Source organism: Zingiber officinale, chromosome 7B (assembly GCF_018446385.1).
Source record: "Zingiber officinale cultivar Zhangliang chromosome 7B, Zo_v1.1, whole genome shotgun sequence".
NCBI classification, from domain to species: Eukaryota; Viridiplantae; Streptophyta; class Magnoliopsida; order Zingiberales; family Zingiberaceae; genus Zingiber; species Zingiber officinale.
This window is the reverse complement of record NC_055999.1, coordinates 43032546-43049384: the sequence shown is the minus strand read 5'-3', so window position 1 is coordinate 43049384 and position 16839 is coordinate 43032546. Positions and strand designations below refer to the sequence as shown.

At 39.5% G+C, this 16839-nt stretch overlaps 1 protein-coding gene across 4 annotated transcripts in view; it reads left to right on the top strand.

The window, feature by feature from the left end:
- The first annotated feature begins 576 nt into the window (after nt 1-576).
- The window catches only part of LOC122005708 (3beta-hydroxysteroid-dehydrogenase/decarboxylase-like), a 29716-nt gene continuing 13453 nt past the window's right edge, over nt 577-16839 (top strand). For 2 of the 4 annotated variants that reach the window (XR_006118469.1, XM_042560838.1), the window contains exons 1-8: nt 580-1203; nt 1317-1487; nt 2459-2575; nt 2673-2752; nt 9040-9235; nt 10438-10540; nt 10696-10870; nt 12183-12339. Coding sequence is in view for 3 of the 4 variants with exons in the window: in XM_042560838.1 (XP_042416772.1) it covers nt 730-1203; nt 1317-1487; nt 2459-2575; nt 2673-2752; nt 9040-9235; nt 10438-10540; nt 10696-10870; nt 12183-12339 (1473 nt within the window). In the remaining variant the exon portion in view is untranslated. Of the gene's footprint in view, nt 1204-1316; nt 1488-2458; nt 2576-2672; nt 2753-9039; nt 9236-10437; nt 10541-10695; nt 10871-12182; nt 12340-16839 lie in introns of all 4 variants that reach the window. The other 2 variants (XM_042560840.1, XM_042560841.1) reach the window with 2 other exon arrangements.

The following is a 16839-nucleotide window of genomic DNA, read 5'->3' as shown; positions in this document are numbered from 1 at the left end:
CTCACATCATATTTTGTCTCTCATCTTCTCTCATCATTCTCTCTTCTATCACACTCTCTTTTCTCATTTTCTCTCATCACACTTTCTCTCTCTTCATTCTTTCTCATCACACTTTCTCTTTTTTCATTCTTTCTCATCACACTTTCTCTCTCATCATTCTCTTTCATCATATTTTTCTCTCACATTCATCTTTCTCTCACATTTAATTTTTTTCTCTTATTTTCCTTTAAGGGTAAAAAAGGAAATATTGATTTATTCCGATAGAAAAGTATGCAACTAACCAAATATTACTTTTAAGAGTGATATCCATGCTCATACCCATTCCTATTCCACAATATAATGATTCTCATTCCGATTTCTATTCCCATGCTCATACCAAACGCCCCATAAGTTGATATCTTATTGATAATGTAAAGGTATTTTAATTAATTTATATTAAATAAAATATTCATTTGATTTTAATTGAAAATGGAAAAGCTTATTCAATTTTTTTTTTTTTTTTGAATAAGATGATTTTAGCCAAATAAATTTTAGTTTGCTCTTTATTTCTTGCTGGCTGCCTGGCTCGTGGCTACTTCCTTTCACAAAATCCTAAACTGGCAAAACCTAATTAATATCGCTCATCGTTTTGTTTCGCGAACCCGATCCTCAGACCTTGCTAAACTACCGTTACGTTGCTATAAAGCCGTTGCCTTTTTCGCCTTCTACTCCTGTTCGCCTGACTTCGCCATGGCGATCGCCGATCCCGACCGTCCTCCGACCTCTGCGGATCTCGCGATCTGCACGGTTGTCTTTGGCCATTCCACATTCCTTGGTCGATCTCTCGTCTCCTCCCTCCTCAGCTCCGGCCGCTGGACCGCCCGGGTCGCCGACACCCTCCCCCCTCCCTCTCCCGGCCCGATCCACCCAGACCTGGCATCCTACTGCCATGTCGACGTCACCGATCCCTCTAGCCTTCGTTCCGCCGTCGCTGGCGCTGTTGCCGTCTTTCTCGTTGATCCCCTCCCTTCCTTTCCCTCGCGGCCGCCAGTTGGGGACTTCCCGCGCCTCCATGAACTTTCCGTTATCGCCGCCAAAAGCCTCATCTCCGCATGCCGGCAGTCAGGCGTCCGGCGCCTCGTGTATACGGGCTCCGCAGACGTCGTCTTTGACGGGGAGAATGATGTTTGCGACGCCGACGAGTCGTTGCCCTACCCTGATGCGGTTTGTGCCTCTGGACGCTTTAGTTTTTATTCTTATTACTGATTTTTACAGAGCTACGGTGCAATTTAACGGGGAAAGACATGCGTTTTAAAGGTTTTGTTGATCTTCATCAGTATGAGGATGCGATAAATGAACTTCGGATGCAAGTGGAGGTATTGGTGTTGAGTGCTAATGGAATGGATGACTTGTTGACCTGCGCACTACGGCCAAGCATTATTTTTGGGCCAGAAGACCCGTATTTCGTGCACTTTATTGTGAAGGAAGCTAGATCTGGAATAGCGAAGGTTTGGAGATGGCTATCTTGAACTCAATTATTTGAATATTCTATTCCGTGTCCTCATTTTTTTTAATACTTTTTCAATAGAATAATTAGATTTTTTTAGGTTTTTTCACATATGAGTTCTAGTATTGACGGAAGAATGGTTAGCTGGCATGGGAGAGTAAAACAGAGATTCATCACTAGGCTTAGCCCCTTTCAAATAATTAACCATATATTTTCCTTCCTTGATCATGCATTGATTTCTATTTACTTGAAAAAAAATTTATTCAATCTCGTTCTATTAACATGGATTTTGCAGGATCCATTTGTGACTTCTGTCATCTGATCACAATTCAATTTTAGATAGAATTATTGCCTGGAAAAAGCTCATTTGAGTGAATATTGATGGAGTGGAAAGATCAACATAAATATAGTCTATATTATGTAATTGAACTGGAAGCTTCACCTTTTTGCTGATAGGAATTCAGCAAATCTGAACAGATTAGAGTTCTACAAATAGCTGAATTAATGATTTCTTTTCTGATGTCCTGCACTAAGGTTGGTATTTTTAGCTTTGCTCAGATCAATAAGCTATGAAAGTGCATTTATACATATAAGTTGAATTTCTTGACAGTCGTAAATAGGTAAATGTTTGTAGAAAGTGAAATTTTCATGTCTATTATAATTCAATTCTTGATTAATTTTGAACTTTTAAATGATTATTTTGGCATAGTTGAGGTAGAACTTTCAAAATGATTGATTGATGGGAACAAATGCTTAAGGCGATATAGAAGAGGATGGTAGGTTCATAAAAATAATCAAAAGATGACCATGAGGCTTGTATAAGACTTATTTCAAGGGTGAAAATTTGAAGTATTTCTTCTATTTGTCTTTTCTTGTAAGTCGACTATATTATGACTAATTTATGTACATCTACATAGTCGAAATGTTATGGGTTTTTTTCCTCACATCCATGTAACGATGCTTTTGTTCCAGTTTGTCATAGGAAATGGTAAAAATATTTGTGATTGCACCTACATAGACAATGTGGTGCATGCCAACCTTTCTGTGGAATCTGCTCTTAGTTCGTCACCAGCTTCTGTTGCTGGAAAGGTATTAGCATGCACTCTGCTGGATGGAAAATTCATGCTTCATATATCTGAACAAACTACAGCTGATGCACTACTTTTTATTCATTTCCCTATTGCAGCCATTTTTTATTACAAATGACGAACCAGTAGAGCTATGGGAGTTCATTTCTTACATATTAGAGAATCTGGGGTACAAAAGGTAATGTTCGAGGAGATTCATTTGATTTATAGTTAAAATTAGTTTATTGTTTGTGGTTATACCAAATTTACTTGTTATCACACTTGTATCCTAACTAGATGTGTTAATCAAATTAGAAAGTCAATGCTGAATCACACTAATTATTTTCCAATTAGTATTAGTTGTATACATCAAGTGAACTTTCTTTAGCACACTCATTTTCGTCCATGGATGAGGTTTGATTCTGATTTTCTTGTTGGACTTGACATCATGGTTTGAAATCTTGTCTTATGTCGGTCTGCACAATCAAAACATAGCATTATGATAGAGTATCAAATTTGAATATTAATCAACATAGATAATCTCTTTTGTGTTGATCATGCTGATAAGTAGTGTACCGCGCTGACACTCAGCATGTTTTAATTCAATTATTATCTAATTGCTATAATCATAACTAAAAGTATGCAAACTAAGTGGAAGTCAATTATAGGTGTCACGTCCCGACTATAAGGTTGCCTAATAAAAATCGGACAGCACCTCACTTGTAGCAGTGACAAATGAAACATGTATACAATGTTACAAGGCTACTCATAAGCTATCAATAGCCCACACGGCTGGAACATACACAACCATACAGTTATATACACAACCCACATGGCTGGAACGAAAAGAACATAACCACGCAATTGTATAATAAACAACCCACATGACTATACTAAAAACACAGCGAAAGACAAAAATAATACACAACCTACACTGCTAGTACAAACACAAACCATGCAAGATAATAGGCTGTCTATATGCCGGCATGACTTACACCACAATAAAATCCGAAAATGAATTAAAGTGGCCACAAGGCTCAAAATCATATATAAAAGAACATAACACAATACCAAATCCAAATACAAAATACCAATAGCACAAAATAAAATAGCAGTAGAAAATTAATCTCAGATGTGACGTGGGACTGGCGATCCCCTAAGCAACTCCTCCATCATCTACTTGTTATCTGGCGAAAGAAAAATCAGTATAAGGGGTGGTGAGTGTGGATCACTCAACAGGTAATAAGAACATGGTAGTGCATGGACAAAAAATGTAAGGCGATCAAAGATATACAGTCTTAGTAGGGAAATAAGATCATGATCATAAATGACATGATAAACACACATACCAGTATCGATCTAACACACATAATATAACGATCAGTAAATCACTAGGGATTAGCAACAAATCTGCTCATAACACCTAAGCAATATATATAACAATATAACCATGTATAATAAGACAGTAATAGATCACCAAATGTAAGAGCAACGCTCCATCACAAGAATTCGTCATATGTGGGAGCAACGCTCCATCATAAGCAATCCATCGTACGTGGGAGCAGCGCTCCACCACAAGCAATTCACAGTATATGGGAGCAACACTCCACCACAAACAATCCACAAGTGGCCAAAACATCTAGCTATTTAGCTAGGGGCTGCGAGATCACTTTTACCACATATCACTGTGAGTAGTTCGAAATATTAGGGTCCCTGTCTGCACGAGATCACTCTACCACAGATCACTGTGGGCAGACAGGAAGTAGCTATCTAGCTATGGGCTACGCAACTTTACCACATATCACTGTGGGTAGCCCAGGGTATAATAACCCGATGATAAAACCATAAGCAAACCATCATATATGGAAGTGATGCTCCACCACAAGAAAATACAAGTGACCAAGACATCTAGCTATTTAGTTAGAGGCTGTGCAAGTCACTCTACCACGGATCACTGTAGGCAGTCTGAAATATCAGGGTTCCTGTCTGTGCGACATCACTCTACCACAGATCACTTGGAGTAGCTATTTAGCTACAAGCTGCGCGAGATCACTCTACCACAGATCACTGTGGGCAGCCCAGGATATAACACTAACCGTCGACTGACTTTGACCTCAACCTACAACAGAAGGGAACCCTGGTCAATAGGATACATGCAAATCCAGATGCATAATAATCATTGTCAAGTGGCTCCGACTACAAGGGAGCAATGGTCGTCAAACTAACTCATACCACATTGGAGCAATGGTCGTCAAACTAGCTCATACTGCAAGGGAGCAATGACCATCAAACTAGCTTATACCGCAAGGGAGTAATGGTCGTCAAACTAGCTCATACCACATGGGAGCAATGGTCGTCAAGCTAGCTCATACCGCAAGAGAGCAATAGTCGTCAAACTAGCTCATACCACAAAGGAGTAATAGTCGTCAGCATGCATATAGTGCAATGATGAACATAATGTAAATAACCATGATACCGATACAATGATTATCAATGCAACAACTCCCTCAACATAGGTACAATATGTTGGTGCGGGAAGCATCCGACGATTGAACCCGAGTTTTGATAATGGCAAAGGATTCAAAGTTAAGGTGTGTGGTGATCTGACAGTCTGAATGAGATTGCAGGAAAGTCCTAAGTGTACTTAGGCAAAAACTCTAACTGTGGTTAGGCAAGGTAAAAACCCTAGGGGGTGGTAACCCTAGGTCATAGAGGGTGGTAACCCTATGCGGAAAGTCTTGGTGGATCGAGTGCTTCAGGCAAAAGTCCTAGGGGGGTAACCCTAGGTGGAAAGTCCTGGTGTCGCGAACCAGGTGAAAGACTGGACCAGCCGGGAAGCGGAAGTCCAACAGAAAGTCCGGAAGCATCGAGCGCCGAGCAAAAGTCCAGTCGATCTGGAGGATCACACTGGTATCAGGTAAATCTCCTGAGTGAAGTAGGTGAGGACGCGTTCCCCGTAGAGGGAACAGTAAGCGTCGGGTCGACCTAGGGTTTCTGGTCGGAAACCCGAAGTCAGACTCGGACAGTCCGATGATTGTTGTTCACTTATATTATTATGTTTTATGTACTAACTTTGTGCTGCAGGGTATATTTGGGATTAATGTATCTTGCAGGGACCAAAGTGCAAAGAATAGCCTCGGATGAATAGTTCCGAGGCGCCTCTATGGAGCTTGGAGGCGCCTCGGGTGCGAGCCGAAGCCAGCTGTCCAGAAGGGTTGGAGGCGCCTTGAAGGAAGCTCAAGGCGCCTTGAACAGGTGGCTTAAGGCGCCTTGGACAGTGATGAAGGCGCCTTAAGATGGATAAAAGGCAGCGGTCAAAGCTTCATCGCAGAGTCATTTCCGGGATAATACTTAGGGATTCAGGGCGCCTTAGAGCTTGATGGAGGCGCCTTGAACACCCTTTATAAGAGGGTCTTGACCAACAGCTTAGATCAACGAATTTCAAGCGATCCCTTTGCAACTAGCTGCTGACAAGACGACCCGGAAGTGCTGCGACTTGACACCGACAACCCGGAGCTCCGAAATCTTCAGATTACTATACTGTTGTCGGTATAACTGTCCTTTTTTCAAATTGTATTTAATTGTAATATTTGTACTCTATTCGAACTTATAGTTGTTGCCCACGGAAAGCGATCAAGGATCGCGGGCTTTCGAGTAGGAGTCGTCACAGGCTCCGAACGAAGTAAATTCCTTCGTGTCTGTGTGCTTGTTCTAATTTTCCGCTGCTTATTACTCTGTTATTTTTTTGTATGATTTACGAATTCGAAAAGTGAAAGCCACGAGCACTATTCACCCCCCCTCTAGCGCTTCTCGATCCAACACAATATAATCAACATGATTCTCTAATAGTACACACCAGACACGTGTGCATACACTACACGGGTATAATCAACATGATACCTCCAATAATATACACTAGACATGTGTGAACACTCAACATAGGCATAATCAACTAGAAACCTTCAATAGTACACACCAGACACGTGTACACACGCCACAACACAGGTATAATCGATAAGATACCTCCAATACTACTCATCAGCCACCCGTACACACACAACAAACACGTGTACACTCATAACATAGATATAATCATCGAGATACTTCCAACTAAATACACTGGATACGTGTGCACATAACAACAAAGGTGTAATCGACAAAATACTTCCAATAGAACTCACCTGACATGTATGCACACACAATAGATCCAAAAGCATAATCCATCAATCACATATAACCATATGCATGAAAAGATCCAACATGTGTCTACCACATCTACGATACGTAGCAACACCTATACACGTGCGCACACTAATATATGCATAATAAGCATGATAACTCCTATAACACACACCAACCTCATGTGTGCCCTACTGCATATAAACAATCTAAATGCAAATTCCTACCGTACATACTATACACATGTGCATCCTACAGAATAGGAATATTAAACAGTGAGACTGTATAGACAATAAAGAGATCATCTCAAAGATCAAGCATATAAATATCAAACACAGATAAAATACGAGTGGAGTCAAGATAAAACAACCTAATCTATTAGATAATCCATGCACTAAGTTCAAAGAACAATAGAAGTCAAAGAAGAAGTATCCGCCTTTATCTGTAGCTCGCGTCAAATAAACCTCATGTTAAGACACTCATCCCAAATCAAAGTCCTCCAAAATTTCTCCAATCTGAGAACACAGGTACTGACCCACGGCTAGAGCAGCTGGCTACCGGAAAATGGTGACCAGAATAGTGCTGAGGCCAAAGCTAAGAAGCAGGGCAATGATTAACACACAAAAAAAATCCCAATAAGGAAAATAGAAATAAGATCTTAACCATTTTAAGTCCAATCGTGCCTTACCCAATACTGTGTTGGTAGATCCTTCCCTCCTAGAGATTGAACCCCTGGCTGCCCGACAGTGTTGTTTACAGCTAGGCTCGACTTAAAGATGATGGGCGGCTGAAATGGGCTGGTGCTATGACGCTAGAGGGAGAAGGGCTCGACAATGGCGGGCTAGATTAAGAGGTGGCAACGGGTAGGGTGATGATGGATGCTTCACCGACGATGAAAGGGGGAAGGACGAGAGACTCGGCGGCGTGATGTGGCTGTGGACTAGGGCACAACTCGTGGTCGGCGGTGGCTAGCAACGCGAGAGGGAGAATTGGGCGATGTAGCGATATCACTGGCCTGATCGTGTTGTTGGTATTAGCCCTAAGAGTCAATTATGAGATGATTAGGTTTTTTGGGTTACTCATTGAGTTAGACTCAAATGAATCCACTCATTGGATTGAGTACTAATTATATTGAGTCTAATTCAAATTAGACACATTGGATTAATGGGTTAAACTCATTGGATTATTGGATTAATGGGTTAGACTCATTGGGTTATTGGATTAATGGTTAATCCAATATAATAATCCAACCCATTAAGAGGAATACAAAGAGACAAAAACTTGGAAAGACTCTTGATCTTTCCTTCTTCCTCCTTGGTCGAATTCTTGCTCTTGGCTGAACCTCCATGTGTGGCTAGCACCATAGTGGTGGTTCTTCTCCAAATCATGAGTTCGTGAGATAGACGGAACATGTTCGTGTGGATACCATTGAGGCGCGAACACTTGATTGCGCTGAGATCTGCATTCAAAGAAAAGTTGCTGTCGGGATTGCGAAGGGAAGACAAGAAAGGTATAAATCTCATCAAACTTAGTATATGTGTTTTTTCTCCTTCGCATGGATCTTTTAGAGAGGATCTAGTTTAGTTTTTCCGCTGCGCTTTCTGCGTGTTTAGCGCGCTAGATCCCTAACACGCGTGGCCTCCAACAATGGCGATGGTGTGGAGGCAACGACGCTAGGGCATGGCTCGGAGGGGCGGCGGTTCGGCACCGGTGATGATCCAACTGTGGCGACGCGAGTGGAGAGAGCGACGGTGATTGGGTGTGACCGACAACACCCTCGATGACCGATAGTGGCTGCTTCAGCGCCGACGGCTGCTTCGCTGGTTGGCGACGAAGACGAGATCAGCAAGAGGTAGAGGAGATCGGGAAGATGTGCTGTGTGGTGATGTGCGGTGATGAGAGGAGAAGGAAAAGGAGAATCAGATTTTAGGGCACAGTAAGTTTAATTATTAATCTGAAATGGTATTTAAATTGTTACACAATAAATGGGTTGGCAATTGACTTGAATAAATTGTATGAGTTGGTGTGCTGAGACAGAGTTAACAGTTGATGGATGGGAAAACTAAGAGATGATAAATTTATTAACTTTGTGAGAATAGGATGGATTTGGTAAAAGCTGAAAGTAAATAGTAGATTTTTAAAAGTTGAATAGTTTGTGACCATTTTAGTAATTAATCCTTTTCCTTTAGATGCTTCTTGATGCATAACTTATGACACTATGTAGTGTGTTGTGTCACCCTTGCAACGTTAAGGGTAAATAGCTTTTGCATACCTTGGATTTAGCTGATGTTATATGGAAAATTTCAGGCCTACCTTTCACATTCCTGCCAAGCTTGTATTGCTAGTTATCTCACTTTTGAAGAGGGTTGGCGACAAGTTGAATGGTGGAGTATCTAGTCATGTTCTTTCTGCTGCCACTGTGCATACGCTCTCTAGCTCGAGGACATTTGATTGTTCAAAAGCTAAGAACCAATTTGGTTACTCATCCATTGTTTCATTTCAGGTAATTCCTTTGATGATTTTGTGCTCACACTATTATCTTTTACTTGTGTTTTCTCTGTATTTAACTATAGTGAACAAAAAATTATTGCTTTTTATTTACAAAAAATGAATATGTTGCATTATACTTCTCAAACTAAATTGGTCAGTAATTTTTAATGAAGATAATATCAGTATATAAAGTACAAATTATTTTATGGAGGTTTTAATCCATTGTGCATAGCACATGTATCCATGTGCTTTCCCATAATGGACTAGATGGAATTTGCTTGATAGCCACAATATGCAATGAGTTCTTTACCTCTGTAGTTTAGTTACTTTTTTTTATAATTTTTATCTTCCCTAATTGTGGGATAGAAAGAAATAATATTTTATATTTTGAAAATTTTGTTTTTGTAGTTTTTAACTTTATAAATGTATTCTGCACTAAGAAACAAGGGAAATGACACCTACATGTTACCAGTAACTATATTCATCGTGTTAATTTGGACATGCTCTCCTTCCATTCTAGTATTGGCGGGTGTGCGTAATTATTTTTTATTTCCACCACATTAAGTTGGACAAGCTGACCTTCCATTCTAGTATTGACTGATTGTTCATTATTACATTTTATTTCATCAGTACATACGACAAAATTTTAAGAATAGGACAAGATTACAGGAGAATTAACTAGAAATTTATGAGCTTATAGGATCTTGAACATAGTCCAAACCATCACGTGAACATAGAATAAATATTTTTATCTAACCATTTGAAATTTATGTTGCCCATCACTTGGATGAATAATTATGTGGTTTCTAAACACTTCATTGAACAAGAAGTTCAATGTAAAGAAATTTAGATTGGCCAGATATATAAGTCATGCTCCATTAAATGAATATATCCTCTTAATTAAATCCATGTGAAAAAAAAGAAATCGATGAGGAGTCAACAGAAAATAGTTAACTGGGCTCTTTGAATTATAAAACAATTTATCCAAATCCGTTCACAAAACATGAGTTTTTCCCCCTTAATGAATGCATTGAGAAAATTTTCATTTATTTCTGTTCACTTATGTGCAATACATCAGTTTGTGTTTGGAAGTAACTTGAGAAGGATCTGGTCATTTATTCTAACCATTTTATATAGTAAATGTCATTTATGTGTGTCAGTATGCTTCACTTTCGCTCATGTTGCCTAACTCCAACTTATTTAAAATGGTGACAGAAAGGTCTAGATTTGACTGTGAAATCACTCCCACGATTAGAAGACTTGGGTAATTCACAAGAGACCAGATCAGAAGCGGATAGAATGTTGGGAAGTGGAGTAGGTTGTTTCATTTATTTTTTCTTGTCCAAGAGCATTTAATTTCTTTGATTCATAGATGATCCATCATTTTTTTTTCAGTATCGTTGTTGCATCCCTTGTTCTCTTTGCCTTGTATATGGTTTCTTCCTTGACTTCTTGAATTTGTTTTATTTTCAGTGGCTGATATACTTCTGTGGAGGGATGAAAAGAAGACATTTGCTTTGGTAGTTACCTTGTTCGTGCTATTCTATTGGCTATTCCTTTCTGGGAAAACTTTTGTTGCATCAAGTGCCAGAATCCTTATGGTGGTTTGTCTATCTCTTTTTATCCATGGAATTCTTCCTTCACAAATGTAAGTATCATGTTGTTTCATGGATGTTAGCAATCTTCTTGTTTTTAAAATTCCCAGTAAATCTACGTACGAGATGCATGTCCTGGTTTCGAATTTCATGTTGAATTGCTGTGTCCAAACTTTGTGAGAGCTGAGGATAGACTAATTAATGAAGTATACATACAAAACTTGAAACGATTTCAACTTTTAGTTTGCTGTTTGAAGTTTGTGGTCTTTAGTCAAAGCATGGTTTTTAATATCAAGCCGTACTGGTCAACATGGGCAAAACATCTTGACACGACTGATATGCCAATGGATTAGCAGAATTTCACATCGTGAGCACCGTCTGCAGAAGCTCATCACAAGAAGCTCTGAGATGCATCACAAGTTTCTTCCCTGAGAAGCTCCGAGTTCACATATCAAAATATTTCTGATTGCATCACGACTGTCCTTTGAATCATATCATCGGCACTCTCCTTAGAATTGCATTGTGAGCGTACTCCACAGTGCCTAAATCCAAGTTTACCCTATCTCTTACATCAACTAGTGAGGGAGATGCCGAGGTGTGTGTTGCCACTCATGTTTCTCTAGTGATAATGATGCCTCATCTAGGCATTCTTTCTCAGTTCCTCCTACTCTTCTTCTTTCCCTCCTCCTCCTTCGCCTCCTCATCCATCATCCTTCTCTTGTTTCTTATTGGGGCAATTGACACCTTCTGTTGGCACGGGCCAAAACGGCATGAAATAATTTTGTTCTGGATGGGCACCAAAATACGGCCCAGAATTAGATTTTAAACCTTGAGTCAGAGTGCCTTTTACATAGCAGGATATGAAACCCAATCTTCTATCAAGTGGAACCTATTAACTTTATTTCTAACTTATAATCAACTTCTGTAGGAAATGATTCAATGCTGGGAAATCTTGCTGATTCTAACCAAACATTGAATTTTTTTTTTCTATATTATCATTAATTAATTAGGTACTCTGTGCTTATTTTGCAAAGACTATTACACCCATCTTCCAATAAGTAAATAGCTCACTATAGACTCTCATATATTAGCTAAGAACACATTATTTTAGCTTGTAAGTCATAGTGGACTAATTGCTGACTACAACTAGTTTATTCTACTTTCTATGTGGAAATCAATCCTTTTACAACTCTGATTTTTTCATCAAATGAACCTGATAATTTGTTTTCTGTATTCCAGAACTTGAATACTTAAGCACACAAATTATAGGTTGTTTGATGTTGAACTGAAAACTTCAGTTGGAGACTTTCATTTTCTCTTCATGTGAATAATGTCTAAATCTGAATCTGGGAACACTTTGTGCAGGTTTGGTTTCAACCTTAAGAAGATACCCTCCTCCTGTTTTGAAGTCTCAGAATCAACTATGAGATGCATTTTTTTGACTTTAGCATCCTTGTGGAATCAAGGAATTTTAGCAATGAGGTTGCTAGCTCAAGGTGATGACTGGAGTATTTTCTTCAAGGTCAGAAACTTAACCTAGATACTGCAATTGAACTACTTTGCATGCAAGGTTTATGCTAATTTGATTTTGTAGAAAAATGCTATGTTAATTGTTTTGATTGGTTGGCCATACAATTTAGTATTCTGTAATAGCCTAGAAAGGAAAAGTGTAACGGATGAAAAAGGAAAGTGCAGTTCAAAGATGATCTTGAAGTCATCACTGCATCGCAAATCTTGTTCTGCATGCCACATTTAACCTATTTCTCATACTTATATTCTGTCATCCCCAGGTTTGAAATCATCAATTTTTTAAAATTATTTCTTCCAAGATTGCAAGAAAATTAGTTACTTTTGCTATTTCATCATCTATCAAATCACAACTATAGGTTAGAACTTTTCTCTCTTCTCTATTTATGACATATTTTTCTCTCTCTCAAGAGAAAATGACGAAATTTTACTCTAACCAAGGGCTTCTTCAGTTGGAAGGATGGATGGATCTACTATGACTACGTGGGTAGATAAAGATTATTTTGCCTTTCCACGTATTTGTTTGGACGGATGTATGGTCCATCCATTCATCCACTATTTCACTTGTTTAGTTGGAAGAATAAGTTGAAGGATCCATATAATTAAATTTGATAAAAACATAATATACCTTTTTCTCTATAACCCATGCTATCTTCTCTCTCATTTTATCCAACTTTCATACAATAATTTATAATCAATAATCTATAAAATAAAAATTATATAGTTTGTAAATTTTTCTTTTTAGATGAACTGAAACTTTTAGGTTTTAATAAATATTGTCTATAAATCAAATTTCAATTATGAATTAACTTAGCAAAAATAAATAAGTTTAAAGACTGCACATGATACTATAATTGAACAAGTTTTTAATTATGAATAAACAATTCATAAAGTAGAATGTATTTAATTTGTCGATGTTTCTTTTAGATGAATTGAAAAACTATATGATACGGGTTATAGTGAGCGAATCTAGAAGATGATGTGGTAGTCAAAGTCAAGGTGATGTGGCGATCAAAGTCGGGATAGAGAAACATTCCACACTTGGTCCTGTTGATCACATAGCCTTAAAATTCTCGGGTCCTGCCTGTGCGACTCTGAAGCATGGCATTCGGATAAGGCAAGTTGGGTATACATCCGGTCAAGTATAAGGACTCTAGGGTTTTACTTTGAAACTAAAGAAATAATGCGCTCGGTCAGTAAATAGCTGGCCGGGTTCAAAGGAGCCTAGCCGAATGAAAGGCCGTCTAGACACTAGGCACTTGAAGTCTTATAAAATTCTTAATATATGATCAGCTGGATAAAGGCCGGTTGAACATAAGACTCTCTGTGTACGCCCGGTTGGGCAAAGTTCGGCCGGGCCTAAAGACAGCCTCACAAAGACTTTAATATGCAATCAACCGGATAAAGGCCAGTCGAACATAAGGCTCTATGTACGCTTGGTCGGGTAAAGTCTGGCCGGGCCCAAAGATATAACCTCACAAGGATCTTAATATACAATAGGTCGGATAAAGGTTGATCGAACAGAAGGCTTTATGTGTACGCTCGGCCAGACAAAGACCGGGCGGGCTTAAAGACACTTAGTCTCATAAATCTCTTTATACTAAATCGGTCGGATAAAGGTCGATCGTACGTAAGGCTCTTTTTGCACGGCCAGCCGGGCAAAGGCCAGCCGGGCTTAGCGCCCTTAACCTCGTAAAGATCTTAATATAAGATTGACTAGATAAAGGTCGTTTGAACATAAGACTCTTTGTGTACGTCCGGTCGGACAAAGATCGGGCGAACTCAAAGACATTTAGCCTCATAAACCTCTTTATACTAGATTGGCCGGATAAAGGTCAGTCGAACATAAGGCTTACGCCCAATCGGACAAAGACCAGTGGGCTTAAATACACTCATCTTTAGGAAACACTGCATATACGGTCGGTCGGGCAAATGTCGACCAGATTTAAATTAATGCCATATTGTCCCTAAAATAAAGTTCTAACATACACGATGTTAGATCTTTAGCATATTATGGGTACTATATTAGTCTCTGAACATATCTTGGCAGTATTTAACACACAACAGAGTAGATTGATACCAATACAGATTAAAGGTGCTTCATTTCATAGGGCTTACTATAAATGCCCGGCCAAATGAAAGATCAGTCCAAAATATATTCAATGAAAGACATTCTAGTTAAATAGCCGGCTCAAGGACCGGCCAAGATATATTTAGTAGACAAGCAGAAAACATTCTGACCGCCTGTCAAAGTTGTCAGGGAATATTCCTTGGGGATTTCCTCACTAATTGATCCGTTACAACAGTATACTCCAACAACCTCATCAAAGGCCTAAGCTATAAATGACAAAAGATGTACATTTGTTGGTAGAAAAAAGATTCCTCGGACTATCATTACAGACTGCACTCTTTCCATCGCCTAACAAACTCTAACGCAATAGGTTACCTCATGATCACGGAGGTTGTGAGAGGTGATATATAAAGGGGGGATTCTCTCCGTTGATAAAGTACGCAATTTTGTATCATCTAGACCTTACTCTGACGCATATCCACTACTATTCTTCTTCGCCGACTCGTCGGAAAGTGTACTGACTTGAGCATCGGAGGGCCTTGCCAGGGATCCTTTCCTTGGTTTTTGGTCACTAACGCTTTATCGGATCGTCTGACTGTGTACAGGATTAGAGGAAGGTTCCATTCTAAGCTAAAGAAGTCTTCTGCATTAATAATCAAGGTTGTTATTGTCAATTATAATATTTCTCGTACTTTTATTGATACAAGCAGCTCAGTTAATATTATCTTTAAACAAACATTTGAGCAGCTGCAAATAGACCCGAGCGAGCTTCAGCCTAGGGTGACTCCTTTATACGGGGGTTCACAGGCAACGAGGTTCAGCCACTTGGCCAGATAAAATTGGCCATATCTTTAGGGGAGGAGCCTTGATGAGAACGCGTCAATCAATCTTTGTGGTAGTGGATGCGCCCTCCGCTTACAACGTCATTTTGGGTCGACTGACCCTAAATGAATTCTGAGCCGTAGTTTCAACCTTATGCCAAAAAATAAAATTCCCTGTGGGTGACCAAGTGGGAGAGGTGGTAGCGCGTAAGTGTTATGTGAAGATAGTGAAGATGGAGGCTAGTGCCGCTCGAAAAATGCAGAGGATGGAGGTCAATACTATTTAAGAGAAGCCGCCTGTCCTGATATATGAGGAAAAAGGAGTCCATATTCAACCTGGTCGTCTAGAAGCTGTTACTCAGATAGCAACTGACCGGGCTCCTGAGCTTAAGGCCGAGCTGGTGGAATGTCTAACATACAATAGTGATGTGTTTGTCGGGACTCCCAGAGTAGTAATGGGTGTGCCCCCAACCATCATGGAGCATGTGCTCCATGTTTATCCCAATGCCTGCTCTGTCAAGTAAAGGAAGCAAGATTTCGAGGCTGACCAGAATAAAATCAAGGAAGAGGTGGACAAATTGTTGGAGGCGGGCTATATCCGGGAGGTATAGTTCTCGAGTTGGCTGGCGATTGTTGTCCTAGTCTCTAAACCCTGAAACAAGTGGCGAGTCTATATCGACTTCAGGGATCTTAACAAAGCCTGCTCGAAAAATTATTATCCCCTACCTCGTATTGATCAAATAGTAGATTTTACTTTTGGCCGTGCATTCATCTGTATGTTGGATGCTTATTAAGGATATCACCAAGTCCTGCTCGTCAAGGAGGATTAGGAAAAGGTTAAGCTTCATAAAGGACACTTATTGTTATAATGTTATGTCATTCAGACTAAAGAACGTAGGGCTACCTACCAAAGGCTTATGAACAAGGTTTTTCAAAAGCAAATCGGGAGATATATGGAAGTCTACATGGATGATATCCTCATCAAATCTCTCTGAGTTGTAGACTTGTGCGCAGATATAGAAGAGACTGCAAAACTCTGAGATAGTACGGACTTAAGCTCAACCCCTGCAAATACTTATTTGGGGCCAGAAGTGGAAGATTTCTGAGCTACATAGTCATCGAGCGAGGGATCGAAACTAATCCCAACAAAGTACAAGCTCTACAGAACATGGTTTCCCCATGCAATCTGAAGGAGGCACAAACATTGACTGGTCGAATCACCGCTCTGTCTCGTTTCATCTCCCGATCGACTGATCGAAATATGCCCTTATTCAAGATACTTCGCTGAGCGACCAAGTTTTAATGGGATGTTGATTGTGACAAGGCGTTCGAGGAGCTGAAAAATTATTTAGCTACTTTGCCCATATTATCTAAACCAATAGTGGGTGCAACTTTGTGGGTTTATTTATCAGTTGGTGAGGCAGGAGGGAAAAGAGCAATAGTCTGTATACTTTTTGAGTCATTTATTAAAATGAGTAGAGTGCCATTATATCGCACTCGAGAAATTAGCGTATGGATTGATTTTAGCTGCTCGAAGGTTGCGTCCTTATTTTTTATCGCATTCAATCATCGTATTAACTAACAACACTTTGGGTCAAGTGCT